The 22,099-nt window shown below is 50.5% G+C and overlaps 1 protein-coding gene across 1 annotated transcript in view; it reads left to right on the top strand.

The window, feature by feature from the left end:
• RHPN1 (rhophilin Rho GTPase binding protein 1) overlaps positions 1-20,389 on the top strand; it is a 37,726-nt gene extending 17,337 nt beyond the window's left edge. Inside the window, exons 3-15 of the mRNA XM_054167186.1 lie at positions 1,338-1,466; positions 6,053-6,128; positions 6,524-6,601; positions 7,993-8,117; positions 8,410-8,576; positions 9,073-9,260; positions 9,431-9,587; positions 11,349-11,468; positions 15,222-15,416; positions 15,677-15,753; positions 16,862-17,008; positions 18,240-18,398; positions 18,855-20,389. Of these exons, the coding sequence (XP_054023161.1) occupies positions 1,338-1,466; positions 6,053-6,128; positions 6,524-6,601; positions 7,993-8,117; positions 8,410-8,576; positions 9,073-9,260; positions 9,431-9,587; positions 11,349-11,468; positions 15,222-15,416; positions 15,677-15,753; positions 16,862-17,008; positions 18,240-18,398; positions 18,855-19,049 (1,813 nt within the window). The 3' untranslated portion in view covers positions 19,050-20,389. The remainder of the gene's footprint in view (positions 1-1,337; positions 1,467-6,052; positions 6,129-6,523; positions 6,602-7,992; positions 8,118-8,409; positions 8,577-9,072; positions 9,261-9,430; positions 9,588-11,348; positions 11,469-15,221; positions 15,417-15,676; positions 15,754-16,861; positions 17,009-18,239; positions 18,399-18,854) is intronic.
• The last annotated feature ends 1,710 nt before the right edge of the window (positions 20,390-22,099 follow it).

Raw genomic sequence — 22,099 nt, 5'->3', positions numbered from 1 at the left:
CCTTAAAGATCACCTAGTTTTAACCTCCTGCCATGGGCAGGGACACTTTCTACTAGACCAGGTAGCTCAAGGCCTCATTCAACTTGGCCTTGAGCACCTCCAGGGAGGGGGCATCCACAACCTCCCTGGGCAGATTGTTCCAGTGTCTCACCACCCTCACTGTAAAGAATTTCTTCCTAATATCCAGTCTGCATCTTCCCTTTTCCAGCTTCAATCCATTCCCCCTCATCCTGTCACAACCAGCTCTTGTAAAAAGTCCCTCCCCAGCTCTCCTGTAGCCCCATTCAGGTACTGGGCCACTAGGAGGTCTTCCCAAAGCCTTTTCCAGGCTGCCCAGCTCCAACTCAACAACCTTGAGCAAAGCATGAAACTGCACTGGAGGTCAGAACATGAACAAGCAAGGAGAAGGTCACTCTAGGGCAGAAATAGCAGCTTCATCTTGGCAAGTAATGAGTTTTGCCTGCCCTCAGCCTCTGTGGCACAGATGTCTGCATGCTTTGGCTTCTTCAGTCCTGAAAGGCTGAGAGAGTTGGGGTTGTTCAGCCTGGAGAGGAGAAGTTTCCAGGGAGACCTTGTGGCCTTTCAGCACTTAAAGGGGCAAAGAAGAAAGATGGGGACAAAATTTTTAGTAGGGTCTGTTGTGACAGGAGAACTGGGGATATGGTTTAGGGGTGAGCTTTTTAGAGTAGGGTTATTGGTTGGACTTGGTGATCCCAAAAGTCTTTTCCAGCCTGAATGTTTCTGTGATTGTGTAAAAGAGAGAGGTTCAGAGTGGAGAGAAGGAAGACATTTTTTACGCTAAGGGTGGTGACACACTTGCCAAAGTTGCCCAGAGAGGTTCCATCCCTGGAACCATTCCAGGTCAGGCTGTTTGGGGCTCAGGGCAACCTACTGTAGTTGAAGATCACAGAATCACAGAATTGTTTTGGGTTGAAAGAGACCTCTATGATCATGGAGTCTAATCAGCCTGACACCATCATTAAGCCATGTCCTGAAAGTGCCATGTCCACACGTTTCTTGAACACCTCCAGGCATGCTGACTCCACCTCCCTGGGCAGCCTGTTCCAATGCCTGACCATTCCTACAGTAAAGAAATGTTTCCATGCTCATTGCAGGGGGGTTGGACTAGATGACCTTTAAAGGTCCCTTCCAGCCCAAACCATTTCTGTGATCAGGTGGAGAGCAGGAGGCACAGTTCTGCAAGGAGATGTAGATGGATGCATGAAGTATTGCACCACTGCACAACTTAATCTATATTTATCACTGCAACCAAGTGTTGATAATTAAAGACAATGATGGAATGAGGAAGGTTTGATCCAGGTGATGTTGTCTTGCAGGGCCACCAGTAACCACAAAGTCAAAGAGACAGTCGCCTTGGAGCTCAGCTACGTAAACTCCAACCTGCAGCTGCTGAAGGAGGAGCTGGAGGAGCTGAACAGCAGTGTGGATGTCTACCAGAATGACAGGTACACTGGGCAGGAGCTGCAAAGTGGGAAGAGTAGCTGATCACAGAGGATTTTATTTTCCTTATTGATGATTTTTTTTTCTTTTTCTGGGAGCATGAAGCCTCTCACCTTGTACCCATTGCTCTGCCTCCCTGCTCTGCCCAGGGTTCGGCCCTCTGGCAGGGACCATGAGGTGGTGCCTGAAGAACAGAAGGGGAACTTGGCATGGGTCAGATTTGCTGGAAATGGTTTTTCAACCTGAGAAGATCAATGTTTTGTTTCTAGAGCTGCAAGGTGATGCTAAAGGGCTGCAAAGATGCTGAGATGCTTGGAGCATCTCTGTGAACAGGAAAAGCTGAGAGACCTGGGACTCTTTAGCCTGGAGAAGAACAGCCTGAGAGGGAATCTTCTCAATACTCAGCAAGACCTAAAGGGTGGGAGCAAGAGGCTGGGGCCAGACTCTTGACAGAACAAGGGGCAGCAGGCACAAACTGGAACCCAGGAGGTTCCACCTAAACACAAGGAAAAAATTCATTCCTGTGAGGGTGCTGGAGCCCTGGAGCAAGCTGCCAGAGAGGTTGTGGAGTCTCTCTGGAGAGAGAGGTCACTGTGATCCTGGCCAGCCTGCTGTGTGTGACCCTGATGGACTGGATGATCTTCAGAGTTTGCTTCCAACCCCCACCATGGTGTGGTTCTGTGAAGAAGAGCAAACTCAACAGCTTTTCCTAGGAGATTCTGAGATGTTCAAGGATGGATGGTGCATCCTCTATGCACTGATATCCTAAAGCAGGAGGAATAGCTCAGAAACAGCCATCTTCACCCCTTTTCCTGATTATGCCACCAGAGCATGAGTGAATTCCAGCAGGTCAAAGAGGATATTTACTAGAAGAAATTAAAAGCACGACTGTTCATTTGATTGACCTCCTGTTCTGGTTGCTCCCACAGCAGATACTCTGCACTTCCTTTTCTCATCAAGGGTATTATCAGGGGTACATGCTGAAGATGGGCCAGCAGTGTGCTCAGGTGTCCAAGAAGGTGTCCAGCATCCTGGCCTGGATCAGGAATAGTGTGGCCAGCAGGAGCAGGGCAGGGATATTTACCCTGGAATGGGCACTGGTGAGGCAACACCTCAAATCCTGAGTTCAGTTTTGGGCCCCTCACTCCAAGAAGGACATTGAAGTGCTAGAACAGGTCTAGAGAAGGCAAATGAAGCTGGTGAAGTGTTTGAAGAACAGGTCTTGGGAGGAGTGGCTGATGGAACTTGCACTGTTTAGTCTGGAGAAGAGGAGGCTGGGACCTTCTGGCTCTCTACAACTCCCGGAAAGGAGACTGGAGCCAAATGGGGGGTTGGTCTCTTCTCCCTAGTATGAGGTGATAGAATGAGAGGAAGTGGCCTGAAATCAGGTGATAGAATGAGAGGAAATGGCCTGAAATTGTGCCAGGAATGGTTTAGGTTGGATATTAGGAAAAATTTCTGTACTGAGAGAGTGATCAGGAATTGGAACAGGCTGCCCAGGGAGGTGGTGGAGTCACTGTCCCTGCAGGTCACATGTGGACGTGTGTGGAAACGTGTGGACATGGCACTTTGGGACGTGGTTTAGTGGCCATGGTGGTGTTAGGCTGACAGTTGGACTTGATAATCTCAGAGCAATTCTGTGATTAGATTTTTTTTCTCTCTTTTTGAGGTTAAGCCTTTCTTTAATTGAGATGCTGTGTAGCTATGACATGCTTACCCAACACCCTGGGCTTGACTCACCAGAGCAGTAATCCCGGCACGCTTCCCAGCAGCAACACGGTGTGCTGGGGCAGCAGCCTGGAGTTGGGTGAGAAGAAGAGAATTCTCCAAGGCAGAACAGCCCAGGGATGCTGTAGCTATGTGGGAGCCTTCCCTTCCCCTGCCCCTTGATGGTCTTCTGGGGAGGGTTACTAAGCTGCTGGGGCCAGTGGGAGGTACAAAGACCAGGAGAGCATTGATGTCTCCATCCTGCAGAGTGCTGCAGTGAGATTAAGTGTAGGACCAGGATGATCCAGATTGTGTTAGATTTGGGGAGGGCTCTTACGGGAACAAAGCCAAGAGAGCCCTTATCTCCACCACCCTTGAGTGTTGCTGCACCTAGGAGGTCTATTGCCCTTCCTGAATGTAATTCTGGATATTGTTTCTTCTCTGCATTCTCCCAAAGTTCTTCCCTGTCAGGGATGCTCAGCTTTTCCATCCCACTGTGTGCCCTGCTTTAAAATCAGATCACCAGCAACAGCACCCCCCCAAACCCTGCCCAGGCCAAACAAAAGCCCCTTTGTGTGCTCCAGGCATTGGATTGGTGTGGAAACCTTGTTAGGCAATGAGCAATAATTGCTTTTTCTGCACTAATTATAGCTCTTGAAGCTGTTTATTCGGTATGAAGAGATGAAAATGTGGGTGGAACCTCCCTGCCCCACTCCCCAGGTTTTCCTCCCTAGAACAAGGAGTGATACATGCTAAAGAGTTATCAATGAATTCTGGAGGTAATGAGAGGGTGTGCAAACCTGGGTTGGTGAGGGCTTGATCCTGCTTGGCCCACCCTACACCATTTTGCTCCCTGCTAAACTTTTGGTCTCTCTAAACAAGTTCTCTGGGTGGCCAAGTGTCTGAGGGTGTGGTAACATGGCTCAGTGCTAGGACTGGGGACCTCCCCAAGGGATAAATGGGTATCAGGGAAAGAATTTCTGGAGCTGATGTGAGCTGCAGATAGCAAGGTGAGTTTCCATTCTCCACCTTTGTATACAAGAGTTGGGTCATAGAATCATAGATTGCTTTGTGTTGGAAAGAACCTTTAAAGGTCATCTAGTCCAACCATGCTGTGCTGAGCAGGGTCGTGTTCAACTAGAGCTGGTTTCTCAGGTCTCTGGTGTTTGCACATCTCTGTCCCCAGCAGCATGACAGTGCTCCCCCAAGGAGGACCATGTGTGTGTAGATGGACATAGTATCAGAATGATTTGGGTTGGAAGGCACCTCTGCAAATCATCTAGTCCAATCCTTGTGCTAAAGCAGCTTCACCTAGAGCAAGTTGCAAAGGATTGTACATGGGTGAGTTCTGGAAGTCTGCAGAGAGGAACAGCAGAATTGTTTGGGTTGGAAGGCACCTCTGGAGATCATCTAGTCCAACCCCTCTGCAGTCAGAAACAAGGGTATGTAGTATTTTGGGACATGCTGTATGATCTTCAGCTAGATCAGGTTGCTCACAGCCACATCCAAACCATTCCATCTGTGGATGGGATGTCCTCTCTGGGCAGCCTGTGCCAGTGCCTCACCACCTTTTCTTCCTTCTAGTCTAAATCTCCCTTCCTTTGTTTGAAAACTAAATGATGGGATGATGAGTCCACCCTGAGAGCCTTTGGGCTGTGGTTTTCTGCCTGCTTCAGGCTCTGCTCCTCATACCAGCAGAACATCACAATAGCTGCTAAGTGGTCTCTTCCTGGCTGTCATCCTGCAACTCCTTTTCCTTGGTGCTGCACAACTGCCCTGTTTTAATGTGGAAATACAAGCCACTCCCCAGCTGGGTGTTCCCAGACTTGTTATTGTCATCTTCATAGTTTTATGGTGATAAGAGCTATTTTTAGACAACTGCTTGTAGTTGAGGGAGCAAATTTCGATATCGGGCACAGGGCTGCAGCTCCACCAAGTCCTTATCAGCGCCAAGCACAGATTAGCAGGTAGGAGTGGGGTGAATCCCTGACCTCTGTTTACATCATGCCCAGTTCCCAAGGACTGGGAATTAAAGCAGCTTCATTACTGGAGCTTCTTTTATTGCTATGGGAATTGTTAATGGCCATGGTGGTCTTAGGCTGATGGTTGGATGTAATGATTTTGGAGGACTTTTCCAACTGTAATGATTCTATGGAGAGAAAAGAAGCTGGAGAAATAAAGGTGATGGGTTCAGGTTTTTCTCTGTCCAACTCTCCTCTCAGGCTGCTGTTCCTGACATTACATTGGGAAGAACTTCCTTCTGCTGTCCAAAGTCCTCTTCTAGTTCTATCTTTTTATGGAAGCAGCAGAAGCCCAGGAAAAAGAGCTGCTTTATCTTAGTCCCAGACACACACAAGTTCTCTCCAAAGCTTTTAAACCAACCACTAAATAAGTTGCTGTCCTAGAATCATGGATTTGTTTAGGTTGGAAAAGAATCTTCTGATCATCAAGTCCAACCATTAACCCAGCATTTCCAGGCCACCTCTAAACCTTAGCACCACATCTACACTGCTTTGAAATTCCTCCAAGAATGGGGACTCCACCACTGCCCTGGGCAACTTGGGCCAGGCCTTGCAACCCTTTTCATGAAGAAATTGTTCCTTATGTCAAACTTAAACCTCCTCTGGTGCAACTGAGGCCATTTCCTCTTGTCCCATCACTTGTTCTTTGGAAGAAGAGACCAACCACCACCTCACTCTAGCTTCCTTTCAGGGAGTTGTAGAGAGCCAGAAGGTCTCCCTTCAGCTTTGTTTTCTCCAGGCTGAAAAATCCCAGTTCCCTCAGCTGCTCCTCACCAGATTTGTTCTCCACAACCCTTCACTGTTTTCATTGCCTATCTCTGGACACTTTCCAGCACCTCAATGTCATTCTTGTCTTCTTCCAGTGAGTCCATCAGTGTCCCTATGATCCCTTTGGGCCTGAAGGAGACAAAGGAGCTGGATTTGCTGGCACCACTGAAGGTGAGCACAGGGGTTTTGCATTCTTGCTGTGATGCAAGATGATGGAGAGGAGTGGCCAGCACTTGGCAGGATAATTTAGCACATGGATCCAGTTTGGTGCTGTAGAGGAGACACTGCAGCAGCTGCAAAACACTTTCTGTTTTGGAACAGCAGCAAAAAAAGTAGATTTATGGGGTTAGCTGGACTAAAAACATGGGAAAGTGGGAGATGAGGGTCTGGAGATGCTGAAGAGCAAGAACTGGGCAGGGGAGGGGACAGTTTTCCCTAATGCAGGCTTCCTTGTAAGGAGAGCTGGCAAGCTGCTTATATGGAAACACTCAAAGTCACCCTTTAAATTGTGATAATCCATTTTGAAGGTGACTGAGAATTTTCTTTCCTCTTACTTCCCCATGCAGGGTTTCATCAGTGAACACTATGGAGAGGAGGGCATCTTGTTTGAAAAGGAAATCAAGGAGTTCATGGAGCTGCGGCAGGTTGGTGCCTCCTGAGTTGCAAAGTCTTGCTTTGACCTGTCCAGGAGCACTGTCTGAGGCTGCCACATTTTGCTCTGCAGGTCTCCTCATCCTCACTGCACCTTTATCCTTGTGTCTTGGGGTGCATGATTCCCACTCTAGGGCACCTCAGCTTTGGCTCATAGGTCACTAAATATTAGAAACCATTCAGGAAATGTGGGAGTTTTTTTGTTTGGGTTTTTTTTTTGACCCTGTCCTCTAATGCCCTGCTAATCTAGGACTGAAGAGCAATAAAAGTTCTTGTGCAATCCATGACTGGTTTATGAAAATTAGTTTACCCCCACCAAGGCTCTCTCTCCAGCCCGGAGAAGAGGAAATCCAAAGTAGTCCTGTAAAGGTTAGTTTTGTTCTCACCTACAAAGCCTCTCATCTAATTTCAAGTTGCCATGAAGCTTTGATCTGGGAGAGAGGAAAGAAAAAGCCTTGTTGAAGCTCTTGTGAAGAGCTTCATCCTGCTCTTCAGGCAGGAGAGAAGCCTTTCAAAGCCAGAGGATGGCAAAGCCCCATGGATACAACTAGGTGTTAGGAGAGCTCTGAACTTCCTCCCTGCCTCAGGTCAAAAGCTGAGGAAGCAAAAAATCCAGTTTCTTCTGCAGCCTGTCCTTGAATTTCTCCCTTAATATAATAATCTCAGTTTGGTTTAGGTGAGCATTGCCTCCAGCACTGGTTTCCAGGCTACTGGCTTTGGATTTAGGTGCCCCAGCACCACTTTGGTGCTTCCTCAACCTCCCCACAGCTGAACCTGTGCTGGGGGGCTGCTACTGCTCAGCATCTTGACCTCTGTCCTGTAGTGCTATTGATCTGGTCCTATTGTTCTAATAACTCAGGTGGAGTTTCTCTGTCTTGGACTGGCCAGTGCATGCAGCTCCATTAATTCAGCATTTCCTTCTGCAAGAGGAAACAGCCTCAAGTTGCACCAGAGGAGGTTTAGGCTTGGACAATGCTGGAACAGGTTGCCCAGAGATGTGGATAAGGCCCCATCCCTGGAGACATTCAAGATCAAACTTGATGGGGCACTGAACAATCTGATCTAGCTGATGTCCCTGCTCACTGCAGGGAGGTTGGACAAGATGACCTTTGAGGATCCCTTTCAACCCAATGCATTCTGTAATAAGGAACATTTTTTTTCTCATAAAGAGTTGTCAAACCCTAGCCCAGGCTGCCCAGGGCAGTGGTGGAGTCCCCATCCCTGGAAGTGTTCAAAAGCCATGTAGGGACACATGACTTAGTGGTGACCTGGCAGTGCTGGATTAGTGCTTGGACTTGATGGCCTTAAGGATCTTTCCCAACCAAAAGAATTCCATGATTCTATGATTGCTCCCACCTGAGTGTCTCCCCTCCTGTCCCCACAGGCGATGCGCACCCCGAGCCGCAACGAAGCCGGGCTGGAGCTCCTCATGGAGTATTACAACCAGCTCTACTTCCTTGACAGCCGCTTCTTCCCTCCTAACAAAAGCCTGGGTGTCTTCTTCCACTGGTTGGTGCAGCTTTCCTCATCCCACCTGGGGCATCACAAGTTGGGGGGGAGCTAGGCTCAAGCCTCTGTGATGGCATTGCTGCTGGTGGACACAAGGAGCTGGGTTTGCTGTTGCTCTGGGTGGGTTCATTAAGGGTGGCAGGAAAAAACCACAAGCTCTGAAGGAATGAGATGTGATGGGAACAGTGTCTGCAAGCCCCAAAAGAGCACTGAAGGCCCTCCAAGCTCCTCCTGCATCCATGGGTAAGGCCTTTGGTGGGAATGGACAATGACTGACTGTTCCCTTCCCCAGGTATGACTCCCTGACAGGGGTCCCCTCCCACCAGCGAGCTCTGGCTTTCGAGAAGGGCAGTGTCCTCTTCAACATCGGAGCCCTGCACACCCAGATCGGAGCGCGGCAGGACCGCGCCTCCCTGCCAGGCCTCAACCAGGCCATCGATGCCTTTCAGAAGGCAGCTGGTAAGTGGGTTCCTCCCTCCTCCAGCTCTCCATGACCATACAGGAATCATTTCCATGGGAACAATGCTCGTGAGTGCAAGAAGGAGGAGGGAGCAGTTGTGCAAAGAGGGACGGAGACAGGGCAGCTCCAAGGCTCCATGAACCAAGTGCGAGCTGGCACCATGCTTTCTTCTGTGGCTTGTGGGGAGGAGCTGAAATGACCCGACAGCCACCCACTTTGTGCCATGCAGAAGTAGGGATGTCCAAGGTGGGGAGAGGAGAGATGACAATCCATCTGTTTGCAGCTGAAGAAAGTTGTGGGCTGAAGGATGGTTTAGATAGCAGGGGAGGGACCCTCAACCTTTTTACCCACCATTTATGGTGAGGTGTTTGATGTGTGAGCTGGCTTGGTGGCTCTTCACTTCCTGCACTGCTGATGGGGAGACCTTCATGGTTTGAAAGTCTGACCCACTTGCTGACAAGCCCAGTGGCTACCTGGAGCTTCTTCCTCATGCAGGTGCCTTTAACTACTTGAAGGAAAACTTCTCCAATGCTCCCAGCCTGGATATGAGCTCTGCCTCCTTGAACATGCTGGTGCGGCTGATGGTCGCCCAGGTCCAGGAGTGTGTCTTTGAGAAGATGACCTTGCTATGTGCCCAACACGACTTCCTCTCCAGGCTGCAGCTCGCCCAGGAGGCAGCAAGGGTGAGCACCTCAAAGAGGGGAGGATTGGTGGGTCTGTCACAGTGGAGAGGCTCCTTTTGTGGTTGGTAGAACCTCCCAGGAGAAGAGGGCAGCCTTCTGTCGCTGCCTCCTGATGGATGTCCTACAACTCAACCCATGGCTTAGCAGCTTGCCTCTTGACAACCCAACAGGTAGAAGACGTCTACTCACTGGTACACCAGACGATGACCCAAGCCCACGTGAAGGATTATGTTCCCTTCTCTTGGGCCACCATGGTCCATGTCAAGTCAGAGCATTTCAAAGCCCTCTCCCACTACTTCGCTGCCATTGCCCTCTGTGACTGCCCCGGTGAGTACTGGCTCCTCTTGGTAGCCTCATATTTGGCAGGGAATGCAAGAGAAGATGTGAAGGGACATGTGATGGACAGAAAACCTGCAGTTCTGGGGATGTTCTGAGCTGTTGATGTTATTTCTTGACTCAGTGATTCATGCACAGGGCAGACTTCCCCCTGTATTTCTGGTGTGCAAAGTCCTTCCAAGAACGTGAGTGCCCCATTCCTGGAAACATTCCAGGTCAGAGTAGACAGCACTCTGAGCAACCTGCTCCAGTTGAACATGTCCCTGCTCACTGCAGGAAGTTGGACTAGATGACCTTTGAAGGTCCCTTCCAACCCACACCATTTGAAGATTCTATGATTCTATGTGTCAGCTGCCTGCTGACCATACATGTGCTGGTGCCCTCAGCTGGGCATCCTCCAAGGCACCAGGTCCTTGTGGTGGACCCAAACCCCATAATCTCCCTGCAGAAACTGGTTAAAGCTACTCAAATTTCATTACCAGTCTCACGGTCAGCTTCCATCCCAAGCTGGTGAGGAGCTGGTAGCAGGGTACACGTGGCTGTGCCAGAGCCAACCTGACGTGGCTCCATGGAGCCAGCTGGAGCGTGGATGTAGGGTGAGACCCATGATCTCCATCTGCATCATCACCAGCACCCTTGCAAGTGATTTTGGGTCAAGCAGAGGATCTGGAGGCGGGCAGTTGATAAATGCTTTGACCTGTGGTGCTGACCCATCACATGGTGGGGTGGCTGAGAAGAAGCTGGGAAGCTTCTTAGGGGGGTGGTTGCCAAGAACAGTACTGTGCTGGTGGTGGCTGCCAGACTGTCCTAGTATCCGCCCCCACTCTGGAGATTGCCAGTAATCTTGCTGCTGGGCTTGTGCCTCGTGAGTGTTGCAGAAGCAGGATTGAGCAAGGAAAGCTGCTGGGGTAGAGACAGGAGACAATGGGGTGCTGCAGGCCTGGAGCTGCTTGGAGACAGGTATGGAAGAGGATGGTGGTGAAGCTGGGTTTGTGTGGGATTACAAGAGACAGGTCCAAACCTTTCCACTAAAATTCTGAGGCTGTTTTCCCCTCCTAGTAACCTTAGGTGGTGAGGGAAACACAAACCTGCAGCAGATGTTTGATTTGGGTATTTGGAGATCCAGAGGATGATGATGAGATCTCACATACCAACTTGCTGGCCCTCCCTGACCCCCTTGTTCAGAGGAACAAATCTTTTTCTCCCAAATGACAGTAAACTCCTTAAACTGTGGTTTAATGCCACAGGGATGCTGGCACTGGAGTTGCTGGTTCCTTGCTTGCTGGATGATGATGCCAGGTTGCTCAACAGGCTTTGGGATCTTCTGTTAGGACCAGCAAATCCATAAAGCTGGCTGGAACATGCTAGGTTGCTTTTTACCATGCTCTTTTGCCAGGGAAGGAGGCTGCCATGCAACCCTGAGCTCCCTCTGAGCCAAAGAAGATTTGGAACAGCTCTGGTGGGAAACAACAGTGTAAAAATCACATGTGCAGAGCCCAGGGTGGTGCTGGGAGAAGCTGCACAGGCTGAATCCATCTTGGTTTCTCCATGATTAGGGGACTGCAACATTCCTCTCCCCATCAGTGCTGTCTTGGTTGTTGGGTGAGAGGAAGCTGCTGCTGAAATTATGGGGCTATGTGAACATGGGTGTGGCTTCCTGATCCCCTTGTGCCCAGTGCCACAGGGATCTGGGTGGCTGAGCAGTGCCCTGACTTCTCTCTGAGCTCATCCCCACCCTTCTGTTTCACACAGCGGCATCTGATGCTGAACTCCCAGAGCAGGAGAAGGCTTTCATCCAGTTCCACGTCACCATGCCCGATGGACCATCACTGCGTGTCCTGCTGCAGGACCCTGAGGAGAGGAGGAAGCTGGGTAAGAACATTGGTGGGGGCAAAGCCCTCAGTTTCTTGTGATGAGACGTCAATGCATGAGCAAAGCCCCATCATAACCCTACCTGTGTCCTGGTCTTCGTGAAGAGATGTGATGAGGTGTTGGAGGGGGTCTTTCCATGCAAAGACACCTCTTGGGTCTCTGTTAAGGTGTTGAGGACCAGCTCATGGTGCTTGCACCAACCTGTCCAGCTGAGTTTGACAGCAAAGCCCTGGGCACCGAGATCTCCTGAACCAGGTAACATCACCCAATGCAGTATGGAGAAATCTGTAGGAGTACAGAGATCCTGGAAGCTCCTTGACTTAGGCTTGCTGCTGACTTGGCTTGGTAACAAGAAGACACAGCAGATGCCAGGGGGTGGCTTTTTTAGCTGCATCAAAAGACTTGGGAGACAAAAACTTCCTCCCATGCAGATTTTTCAGCTTCAGGGGAAAAACAGAGCGTTGCTTATTCAGCTGAAGTCGTGTTTTGGCAGCTCCTGCCCAACGAGTTTGCAACAAGAGCAAGCTCAGCACCCTGGGTTTGGAGTGTTATCAACCACCACAGTCTGCCTCCTGGTGCTCTTTTGCCTCATTGCATACATGTGAAAAGAGACAGGTCCCTCCAGGAAGGAGTTTGTCAGGTAGCTGGACCCAGCAAAGTCTTGTTGGCTGCTTGGCCAGATTTCACTGCTAGAGATGGGAGATGGAGGACGTGCTTGAGGAGACTCCCTAACTGAACCCCAAAGTCAGAGCACTGTGGTAGAGCCACCCTTAGCTGCTGTTATGCAATCATTGAATTGTTTGCATTGGTAGTGAGCATTAAGACCATGAAGTCCAACCATTAACACGGCACTGCCAAGGCCACCACTAAATCATGTTCCTCAGCAGCACATCTACACAGCTTTCAAATCCTTCCAGGGCTGGGGACTCCACCATTGCCCTGGGCAGCTTGACAACTCTTTTGGAAAAGAAATTGTTCCTTATGTCAACCTAAACCTCCCCTGGTGCAGCTTGAGAGCATTTCCTCTTGTCCTATTTCTTCTTACTTGGGACAAGAGACTAACCCCTACTTGGCTTCAACCTCCTTTCAGGGAACTGTAGTGAGCCAGAAGATCTTTCTTCAGCCTCCTTTGCTCCAGGGTGAGCACCCCCAGTTCCCTCAGCTGCTCCTCACCAGGCCTGTTCTCCAGACCCTTCCCCAGCTTCATTGTCCTTCTCTGAACAGGCTCCAGCATCTCAATGTCCTTCTTGGAGTGAGAGGCCCAAAACCGAACCCAGGATTTAAGATGTGGCCTCACTAGTGCTGAGTCCAGGGGGACAATCACATCCTTGATCCTGCTGGCTGTACTATTGCTGATCCAGGGCAGACTGTTCATGGCCTTATTGGTCACCTGGGCACATGCTGCTTCATCTTCAGCTGACAACTTTCCAGATGCTCTTCCCCAGGCTTGGAGCATTCATGGGGTTATTGTGACCCAAGTGTGGGATCTGGCACTTGACCTTGTTGAGCCTCATCCCATTGTCCTTGGCCAATTTATTCAGCCTGTTCAGGTGCCTCTTTAGAGGCTAGCTACCCTCCCAGAATCACAGAATGTTAGTGGTTGGAAGGGAGCAGCTCAGCGCTCCCCACAGCTGGGTGTAACCTGAAAACTTACTTATGGTGCTTCAATCTCCTCATCCAGATCACTGATAAAGATGTTAAAGGCAACTGGCCCAGTCATGAGCCCTGGGGGACACCTTTTATGACTGGCCACCAACTGGAGTTAACTTTGTTCACCACCACTCTTTGTTCCTGACCCTCCAGTCAGATTTTTATCATCAGGTTTCACAATTTGCATCAGCCCAGCTTTCAGCTGTGCTGGGGGGAACAAGCTCAATCCAATATCTGCTGGTGAAAAAACAACTTTAGACCCCAGTCTCAGCTCCTGGTTACAAGAGGGGAAGAAGCTTGGAGCATTAAAGTCATCTCCATGGAAGGACGTATTTTTCCCATTCCCTTGTCTTCTAGTCTCATAACATGATGTTTTATTGGACATAATGCATTCCACCATCTTCAACAGAACGGAGCCAAGAGCTTGCACAACTTCCATGCTCAACCTCTGTTCCCCATGATCACAGAATCAGAGAATCACAGGATGATGGGGGTTGGAAGAGACCTCCTGAAATCATTGAGTCCAGCCCTCCTGCCAGAGCAGGGTCACCTAGGGCAGACCACACAGGAATGCATCCAGATGGGTCTTGAAAGTCCCTAGAGAAGGAGACCCCACAACCTCTCTGGGTGGCCTGCTCCAGGAGCCTTACAATAAAGAAGTTTCTCCTCATGTTGAGGTGGAACTTTCTGTGTTCCAGTTTGCATCTGTTGCACCTTATCTCACCACTGAAAAGAGCTTGGCCCTTTCTTCTTGCCCCCCACCCTTCAGGTATTTATAAAGGTTAGTAAGATCTCCTCTCAGTCTTCTCGTCTCCAGACTAAACAGCTCTTCCTCATCAGACAGATGTTCCAGTCCCTTCATTATCCTCATAACTTTCATCGGACTCTCTCTAGTATATCCTTGTCCCTCCTGAACTGGGGAGCCCAGAACTGGACACAACACTTCAGCTGTGGTCTCACCAGGACAGGATAGAGGCGAAGGAGAACCTCCAGGAGTTGTTGATAGTCAATAACACCTGGTTGCTTTCTTACTGCCGGTAGATGCTTTGCTCAAATATGATTGATTCCATTTGATACAACACTTTTGGGGAGTCTCTTCCTCTCTGTTGTCCATCAATATATTTCCTATGTTGTGACTCCTCAGGGGGGAATTTGGAGATCTTCAGGGTTTGTAGTTCTAAGTCTGGAGGAAGCTTCGCCCATCTCCCTGGGTTATGCTGCCACCTTGTGTCCTGATGCTGGAAGTGCTACAGGCACACGTGTGTCTATGACACGTCTCTATATATTTAGCCTTTTTTGGGTAGTTGAGCGTTGGATACGGGTATCTTGGTTGCAATCATCTCACCAAGGAGATGTTTGCATTGGTAGCCGTGGGTCATCATGATCTCATCTCTTCTGGCCATTTTCCTCCTGCACCATTTTCACAAGGGTGGAAGCACGTTGAAGGTAAGTTCATAGAATCATAGAAAGGTAGGGGCTGGAAGGGACCTCTGAGGATTGTCAAGTCCAAAGCAGGGTCACCTGGGGCAACTCACATAGGAGCACATCCTGATGAGCCTTGAGGGGAGCAAAGCGAGAGGAGATGCCAAAGAGGATGGGAAGCAGCAGGGCAAGGAGAAGGCTCTGCTTAGCCTAGAAAAGGAGACATGTTGCATCTTCCTGGAGCTAAAAGGCTGTCACCATGAGGACAGGGATTGATTGTCCTCCGTGTTCCCCCCCAGGGGACACAGGGTGATGGAGAGAAGTTAATTTGTGGAGGAGATTGAGGTTAAGCATTAGGAGGGACTTCGGGGGTGTGGTGGCAGCTCCTTCAGCAGCGTTTTTTGGGAACATCTGCCAGCTCTGCTGCCAGCGCCGGGGGGAGTGAAGTAGGTCACCCTTCAAGGTCCTACATCAGGGGCTCGAGCTGACGGCTGGGACCTACTCCAGTTAGAGCACGTTGAGCAACTGGCAGGCTGAGAACGTGACTGGGCTGTCCCTGAGTCACGTCGGGTTGGAGACAGCCACAGAGGCTGCTGTCATCCGTGGGCTGCGGAGCGGAGCGGGATCGGTGGCGGGGCTGCTGCTCTCCCCTTGGGCTGTCATCTCTCTGCTCCCTTGCAGGCAAAGCTCACCTCAAGAAAGCCATCATGAAGCACGAAGAAGCCATGAGGATCCACGGCTTGTGCAAGATCCTGCGGAAGATGGATATCCTGCAGGAGGTCCTCTCCTTTGCCCACAAGCGCTCGCTCAGCAAATACTCGGAAATCGACCACGAAGAGGACTTCTTTGAGACTGGAGATGCCCCAGAGATCCAGCGTGAGTGGCTTGGCTGGGGGGGTGCAGCTGGGGAGAGGATTTGGGCAGGTTGCATGGGCTGGGCAGACTCCACTGTACGTTCGTGGCATGTTGCTGTGGACCAGAGCTCCCTGAGTGGTGGTAGGGCTTCGCAGGGGGCAGCAGGGGCTTTGGGTTGTGTGTCTGGTCCTGGCTCTTATGGGTCATACCTCGATATAGAGCCAGAAGCTGCCACAACCACCTGACCCTCCCTGTATGTGTTTTTCTCTCCTCACCACTAGCCAAAACCCACCAGAAACCAGAGATAAAACCCCCCAGCTTCTCCCAGGTGAAGGTGACCGACCTCTTCCACAGGCTGGTACGTACAGCTATGGGATGGAGGTGGCCCCAAGGGAGCAAGCATCTCCTTCTCCTCCTTCCCTGTATCTCTGCTTGCCTGGTTTCCTCCTCCCCTGCAGCTTCTTCTCCCTCTCCCGGTTGCATTCATGGGTGGCTTTCCAAGGAGGATGAGCCATCTCTTCATAGACAGGGACCTGTGCAGGAGAAGGGCTGGGAGGGCTCAGGTCTGTCTCTGAAAGACCTAAATCAGTCATGAAGCTCCTGTGGTACACAGACACAGGCATTTTGGGTGGGCTTTACCCAAGGAGGGACCCTTTAGAGGAAGCTTTTTGAGGGTAGGATGGTGCCAGCTAAAAGGCACCAGGAAAATTCCAGCAGATCTTCATTCCTACCCTCCTTAGGGTCTGAGGGAGCAGGGCTGAGCTTTGGGGTTGCTGTGGGACTTTGTTCTGCTGTCTGTGTTCCCCAGGCAGAGGTTGGACGTATCTGGATTTGAGCAGCCCTTGGGCAGGCAGGTAGATCCTGCTCCTGTGGGAATAGAAAAGACAGGAAATTAGGAAGGATCTGGGTGGAATCGGACCCAGAAGAGGTTACCACCACCTCACCCTGCTGAGCTAGCCTAGCTGGGCTGCATCCCCCCAGAGCCAGGGAGTGGTGAGGAACCTCAGCCCAAATCATTCATCCTTGGGTGAAATATTTTTTCCTCCTGAAGCCAGCTCTGCCCACCAGAGCTTTCTATTTTGTTAGTGTCCCTGACCATGCCAAGACTTCTTCCTCCTGGGGTGATGCTAGGAGGATGTCCAGATGTAAGCCCTGAAGACCTCCCAAAGTCCTTCCCAACTTGCACAAAACTGCTGCTGCTCATAGTAGTTAGAAAATGTCTGGACTCAAGGATCTTTAAAGTCCTTAAAGGACTTTATAAAGCTTTGTAGTGCACAGATCTGCATTTTTTGGGTGTGCAGGAAGGATAAAAACACCCAACAGGCTCAAAATCACATCCTGGAAATGCAAAAGACAGACTTTCATGTTCTGCTTCCTCCCCCTCAGTGGGTGTTTGCGAGGTTGCACATCCTCAGAGACTTGTTCTTGCACCATAAGCTGGTTTCCGTGTTTCTGCCTCACCCCAGGGACCTCTTTCGGTGTTCTCGGCCAAGAACAAGTGGTACCCAGCACGAAGAGTCCACCTGAGGAGAGGAGAGAATGGGTTTGGGTTCACACTGCGAGGAGACTCCCCTGTGCTCATTGCTGGTGTCATCCCAGGGGGCTGTGCTGCTGTGAGTATCCCAAGTTCTTGCTGTCCTCGTGGAGATGCTGGAAGTGAGGTCTGAGGGGTTGCTTCCAGGGCTTCCGTGTGGTTTTAGGTCTTAACGCTCAGCTGGTCACTGTGTTGGTGTGCTCAGGTGCACACTTACCCCTGGTGGATCTCAGCTTGCAGATGGGTGTCATGAGGGAATTGGGATGTCTTTTAGGAGACACCTAAGGAAGAAGGATGGAGGTTAGCTCAGATTTTAACTGCTGGCATCTTCTTTTTGGCAAGCACCCAGCTCCCTTCTCCCCCATTTTGGGCTGTGACAGTGGGTGGAAGAAGATGGCAAGCCTGAAACGTGACTTACCTCAGTGAAAACTCTGTTCTATCAGGGGCACCATTGTTTTGATCTATCAGGGGCACCATTGTTTTCCAGCAGAAGTTTGCTGGAGCATCCTGGTGGGGGGATGCCCAGAAAAGTCTTCCTTCTCCCTCAGCACTGTTCATCATTGACCCTGAAAACCAGAGCCCAGCATCTCCGTAACAACATGCTCCTTAGCTGCAAGATCACATCTCCTTTTTAGAAGAGTAAGATCTTCTGAAGGCCCATACATGGTCCATACCTGGTCCATACCTGGACCTCTGGTGTATCCCAGCAAGGGACTGGACTCCAGATAGACACCAAAGTGCAGACATCCTTGTGTGGACAAGTTTCTAAACCTCCACTGCAGCTGGCTGAGTTGCTCCGAGCTCTGATGGTGTTCCCAGGTTGGCACATGGTTTCCTTCAAGCATGTCAAGAACCTTGTTCATGCCTTCATGGATGAAGGGAGTGCAAAGAACTTTGCTGAGCCTGTTTTCTCGAGGATCAAGGCTTGCAGGCAATGTTTTATCTGTTTTGGGGAGGATTGAGGGCTGCAGAATTTAACCTTTGTGGAAGAGTCAGAGAGGGATGAATTTTGCAAAGCTGTAGAAAGTCATAAGGCTGAGATGTCAAGTGTGACCATGTCCAGCAGCTGCAAAAGAGGCCCTTAGGCTGTGAAGCATCCCATTTTTGTGGGCATGCTGCAAAGCAGATGTAAACTTTTAAGGACCATGAAGGCTTCAGCTGTCTTGTAGGTGAAAGGTGGACCTCAACTCTCCCTGTAGGCCGTATCTCCACAGGGTAAGGACCTGTGGAGTAGGGTGGACACTGAGCAGACCTCATGCAGTGGCATCCAGTAGTTCAAACATGTGCATCCTCTCTCTTCACCCCTCCAGGAAGCTGGGCTGAAGGAAGGAGACTACATCATCTCAGTAAATGGCAAAGACTGCAAGTGGTCCAAGCATGCTGAGGTGGTGCAGCTGCTGAAGAGCACTGGGGAGGAAGGAGTGGAGATCATTGTGATAACCCTTCAGGGCTCAGAGGGACCAAAAACTGTAAGTCACATCCCAAGCTTGAGGTGGGCAGTGCAGAAGAGGGGGCATTTGATAAATGTTTATGACTATCTGAGGGCTGGGTGTCGAGAGGGAGGGGACAGGCTCTTCTCAGTTGTACCCTGGGATAGGACTAGGGGAAATGGATATAAACTACAGCACAGAAGGTTCCACCTCAGCATGAGGTGAGGGTCACAGAGCACTGGAACAGATTATCCAGGGAAGTTGTGGGGTCTCTGGAGACTTTCAAGACCCATCTGGATGTGTTCCTGTGCGACCTGTGCTCGCTCTGGCAAGGGGGTTGGAATTGATGACCTCCAGAGGTCCCTTCCAACCCCTAACATCCTGAGATCCTGTGAAGCGGTTCCCCAGTGTCTGGCTCCTGGGCTGGAACTGAGCGTCATGTCTACAGCAGAGGCGATAGAGTGGCTTCACACCCTTCTCCACTTGCCCAAGCAGGCGGACAGGAAGGCAGCGGCGATGTCCTCGGGCAGCGGGGCGCTGAAGAGCAACAAGGAGAACAACCGGAAGAGCCTGATGAACAGCAAGAGCGCCAGCACGCTGCTGGGCTGGAGCAAGAAGAGCAAGAGGAGCAAGAAGAGCACCTACGGCGTCCCCTTCACTGCGGTGGGAGACAACGAGGTCATGTACTGAGGAGGCTGCTGGGCCAGGTTGTGTCCCTCAGGCTCTGGGGCTGGCTGCCCTTGAGCCCTTGCAAGCACTGCTGGCCTCCCTGGGCTGCTGCTGGTGTCAGTGCTGCAAGGACCTCCCCACCCCGGGGACGTGCCGCCGGTCAGATCTTCTCCCGAGAGGCAAGAGATGCACAGACCCAGAGTCCTCTCTTTCCCAGCTCCCACGCTGAACCAGCCTTGACTAAACAAAAATGGGAAGACCACTGATTTAGTCCTAATTTTGAATTTTTTTCCTTCTTTTTGCTCTCAAGGGGTTGGAGGGAGCTGTGCTAAAGCAGAGACTGGTTTGTGCCTTCTGCTCTGTGCAAGGAGCAGCCAAACCAAGCCCCAGTCATTAAAGCAAAAAGCTGTAATCTTCTTTAGTGTCTCCTAGGCTTTCTCTGTGAGGTAGAAGATGGCACCAAGAGCTGCTGGCTCCAAGAGCCAAATCGTTCAGCAGCTCCAGCTGGAGGTCACCTTCAACTCCTCTTTTTTTTGGGAGAGGAGGTAGGATGGCCATCAATGACTTGTGGTGACCACATCATGAGATCCAGGCAGCACTGGGCTGTGCACCTCTGTTGTAGTACCAGTTAGAATCATAGAATGCATCAAGTTGGAAGGCACCTTGGAAGGTCATCTTGTCCAGCCTCCCTGCAGGGAGAAGGGCATCTCCAACTAGATCAGTTATGAATGTCCCAGTGAAATGGGGTGAAATTAGGATGGGTTTGACTTTTCTTTTTTAGTGTTTTGGGGTTGTTTTTTTGATGGACACGCAGACAGATGCAGCCCAGCTGCTTCTGCAGAAGAAAAGGGAAAGGCTGAATGTGTGTTGCATCGGTTGTCTCTCTTCTTTTAATCAGTAGAGGTGGATTGCCCTAAATATGAGAGTAGATAAATAGATAAGAGCCCTGGGGTTGTTGGGGTTTGGTTTGGGTTTTTTTTCCCCACACTGTATGAGATTAAAAGTCCAGGAAGATAGGTCCTCCAGATTATTAAATTCCTAAATTTGTGCTAGTGTTGGACCTTGCACACATTGCTAGTAGCCCTCACGCTGGGCTGATGGATACATGCAGCTTGGTAATTGTCCTGGACACGCTGGGAGACTCCAACTAGGCACTTAAGATAGATGGGCAACACTTTCTCCATCCCATTTCTGCCTCTTGGATTATTTTTTTCTGGAGGTTAAAGAGCTGTCTGGTCTCCAGTGCTTGAAGGATCTTGGGTTAGGTATAAAATACCCTTCAGAGACTCATAGATTCATAGAATGGTTTGGGCTGGAAGGGACCTCAAAGATGATTAGTTCCAACATTCCTGTCATGGGCAAGGGATGCACTAGCCCAGGCTGCTCAAGGCTTCATTCAGCCTGGCCTTGGACACCTCATGGCAGGGGACATCCACCACCTCCCTGGGCAACCTGTTGCAGGAGTTGTATGGGGTTTTATTTTTTAAGTAGTGGCAGAGAGGTTGTGGTGGTTCCATGAGGCAAGCAGGCACTGGCAGTGGGAGGTCACGGTGAGAACATCCCCTCCCGGGGTTGTTCCCGGGGTGCTTCCAGGTGGCGTAATGCCCACACAGCGAGCTTTTGGGTTTCAGTCAGGAGAACTAAAGGAAGGCTTCCAGCGCTGTGGTTTTGACCAAGATCCCTCTCCATAGACCATCTTCAAACCAGATTATGGATCTGGCTGCCACCATGAGGCCATCTGGTGCAGGCAGCATTTCCCCATCATCTTGCTTGGCACAGGGGTTGTGAGGAGGGGGGAGACAGGTTCACAGCAAAGGCCACCTTGCCCTGAAAGCATCCCAGCACAATCTTCTCCCTGCCCTTCCTAAACTGTGTGGCAGACATCTCCAAGCTAGAGATGGATTCCTTCCAGGGACACAGTGAGCCTGTGCCTCATGTCACCGCCCTCATCGCCCATCTGCTCTGCTGGTGTTGGTGGAGGGGTTGTGTTTGGTGCCAGTTGGAGAATCTCCCTAATTATGGTGGGTTTGGGTTTGGTTTGGTTTTTTACTTTGTACACGGACCTTTTATGGATTAAAAAAGCACTGATTCAGAAACTCTTGGTAGCTCATCTCTGTTGTCAATTACAGCTGGACTGGGAGCACCACCCATGGAGTAGAGCAAGCCATGGATTGGTTTTGCAAATGGGTTGAATTTGGGGGCCATTTGAACCTGTGTCTGGAGCTGTTGAGGTTGGGAGAGGAGGGTGGGTGTCAGGAGCACGAGACCTGGGGCTGTTTGGCCTGGAGAAAAGCAGCCTGGAGGGGATCTTCTCAATGCTCAGCAAGAGCTGAAGAACAAGGGTCAAGAGGATGCTGACAAACATTTCTTAGTGGTGCCCAGTGACAGGACAAGGGGTAACAGGCACACACTTGAGCATAAGAAGTTCCATCTAAACATCAGGAGAAACTTCTTTAATCAAAGGGTGATAGAGCAGTCGAAAAGGCTGCCCAGGATTCTCCATCTCTGGAGACATTCAAAACCCACCTGGTTGTGTTCCTGTGTGACCTCCAGGTGAACCTGCCTTGGCAGGGCAGTTGGCCTTGATGATCTCCAGAGGTCCCTTCCAACCCTTATCATTCCTTGATTAAGCTCTTGTACAGCCTGATCCAAGGCAAACTGAGCTCCTAAGCATCTAGACCAGCCCAACAACCCTTGGTTGAGGCATCACCTCCATCTCCAGTGTGGTGTACTGGGAGCTGGTGGCTTTGTCACATGAGTTATTTCATGGAATTAAGGTGAGAGGTGGAGAGTGGTGCTCAGACTGGACCTCATGGGGGTTTCTCCTGGAAAATATAAGGAAAGCATTTGAGAAAGATATCTTGTTCTCACCCAGCATGCTTTCATCACACCATGGACTGGTTTGGGTTGGAAGGGACCTTTGAGAGCATCTAGTTCCAGCCCCCACTGCCATGCAGCAGGGGAGACTTCCTATTAGACCAGGTTGCTCAAGGCCCCAGGTTTGATCTGCTTTTAGGCTTCCAAGGGGATTTGCAGGGTATCCTGCAAGATACCCTTCCAAGGGTATCTTG

This window comes from Dryobates pubescens, chromosome 14 (genome assembly GCF_014839835.1).
Source record: "Dryobates pubescens isolate bDryPub1 chromosome 14, bDryPub1.pri, whole genome shotgun sequence".
Classification (NCBI taxonomy): Eukaryota; Metazoa; Chordata; class Aves; order Piciformes; family Picidae; genus Dryobates; species Dryobates pubescens.
The sequence above is the reverse complement of the archived record's forward strand: the minus strand, read 5'-3'. Positions and strand labels throughout refer to the sequence as shown.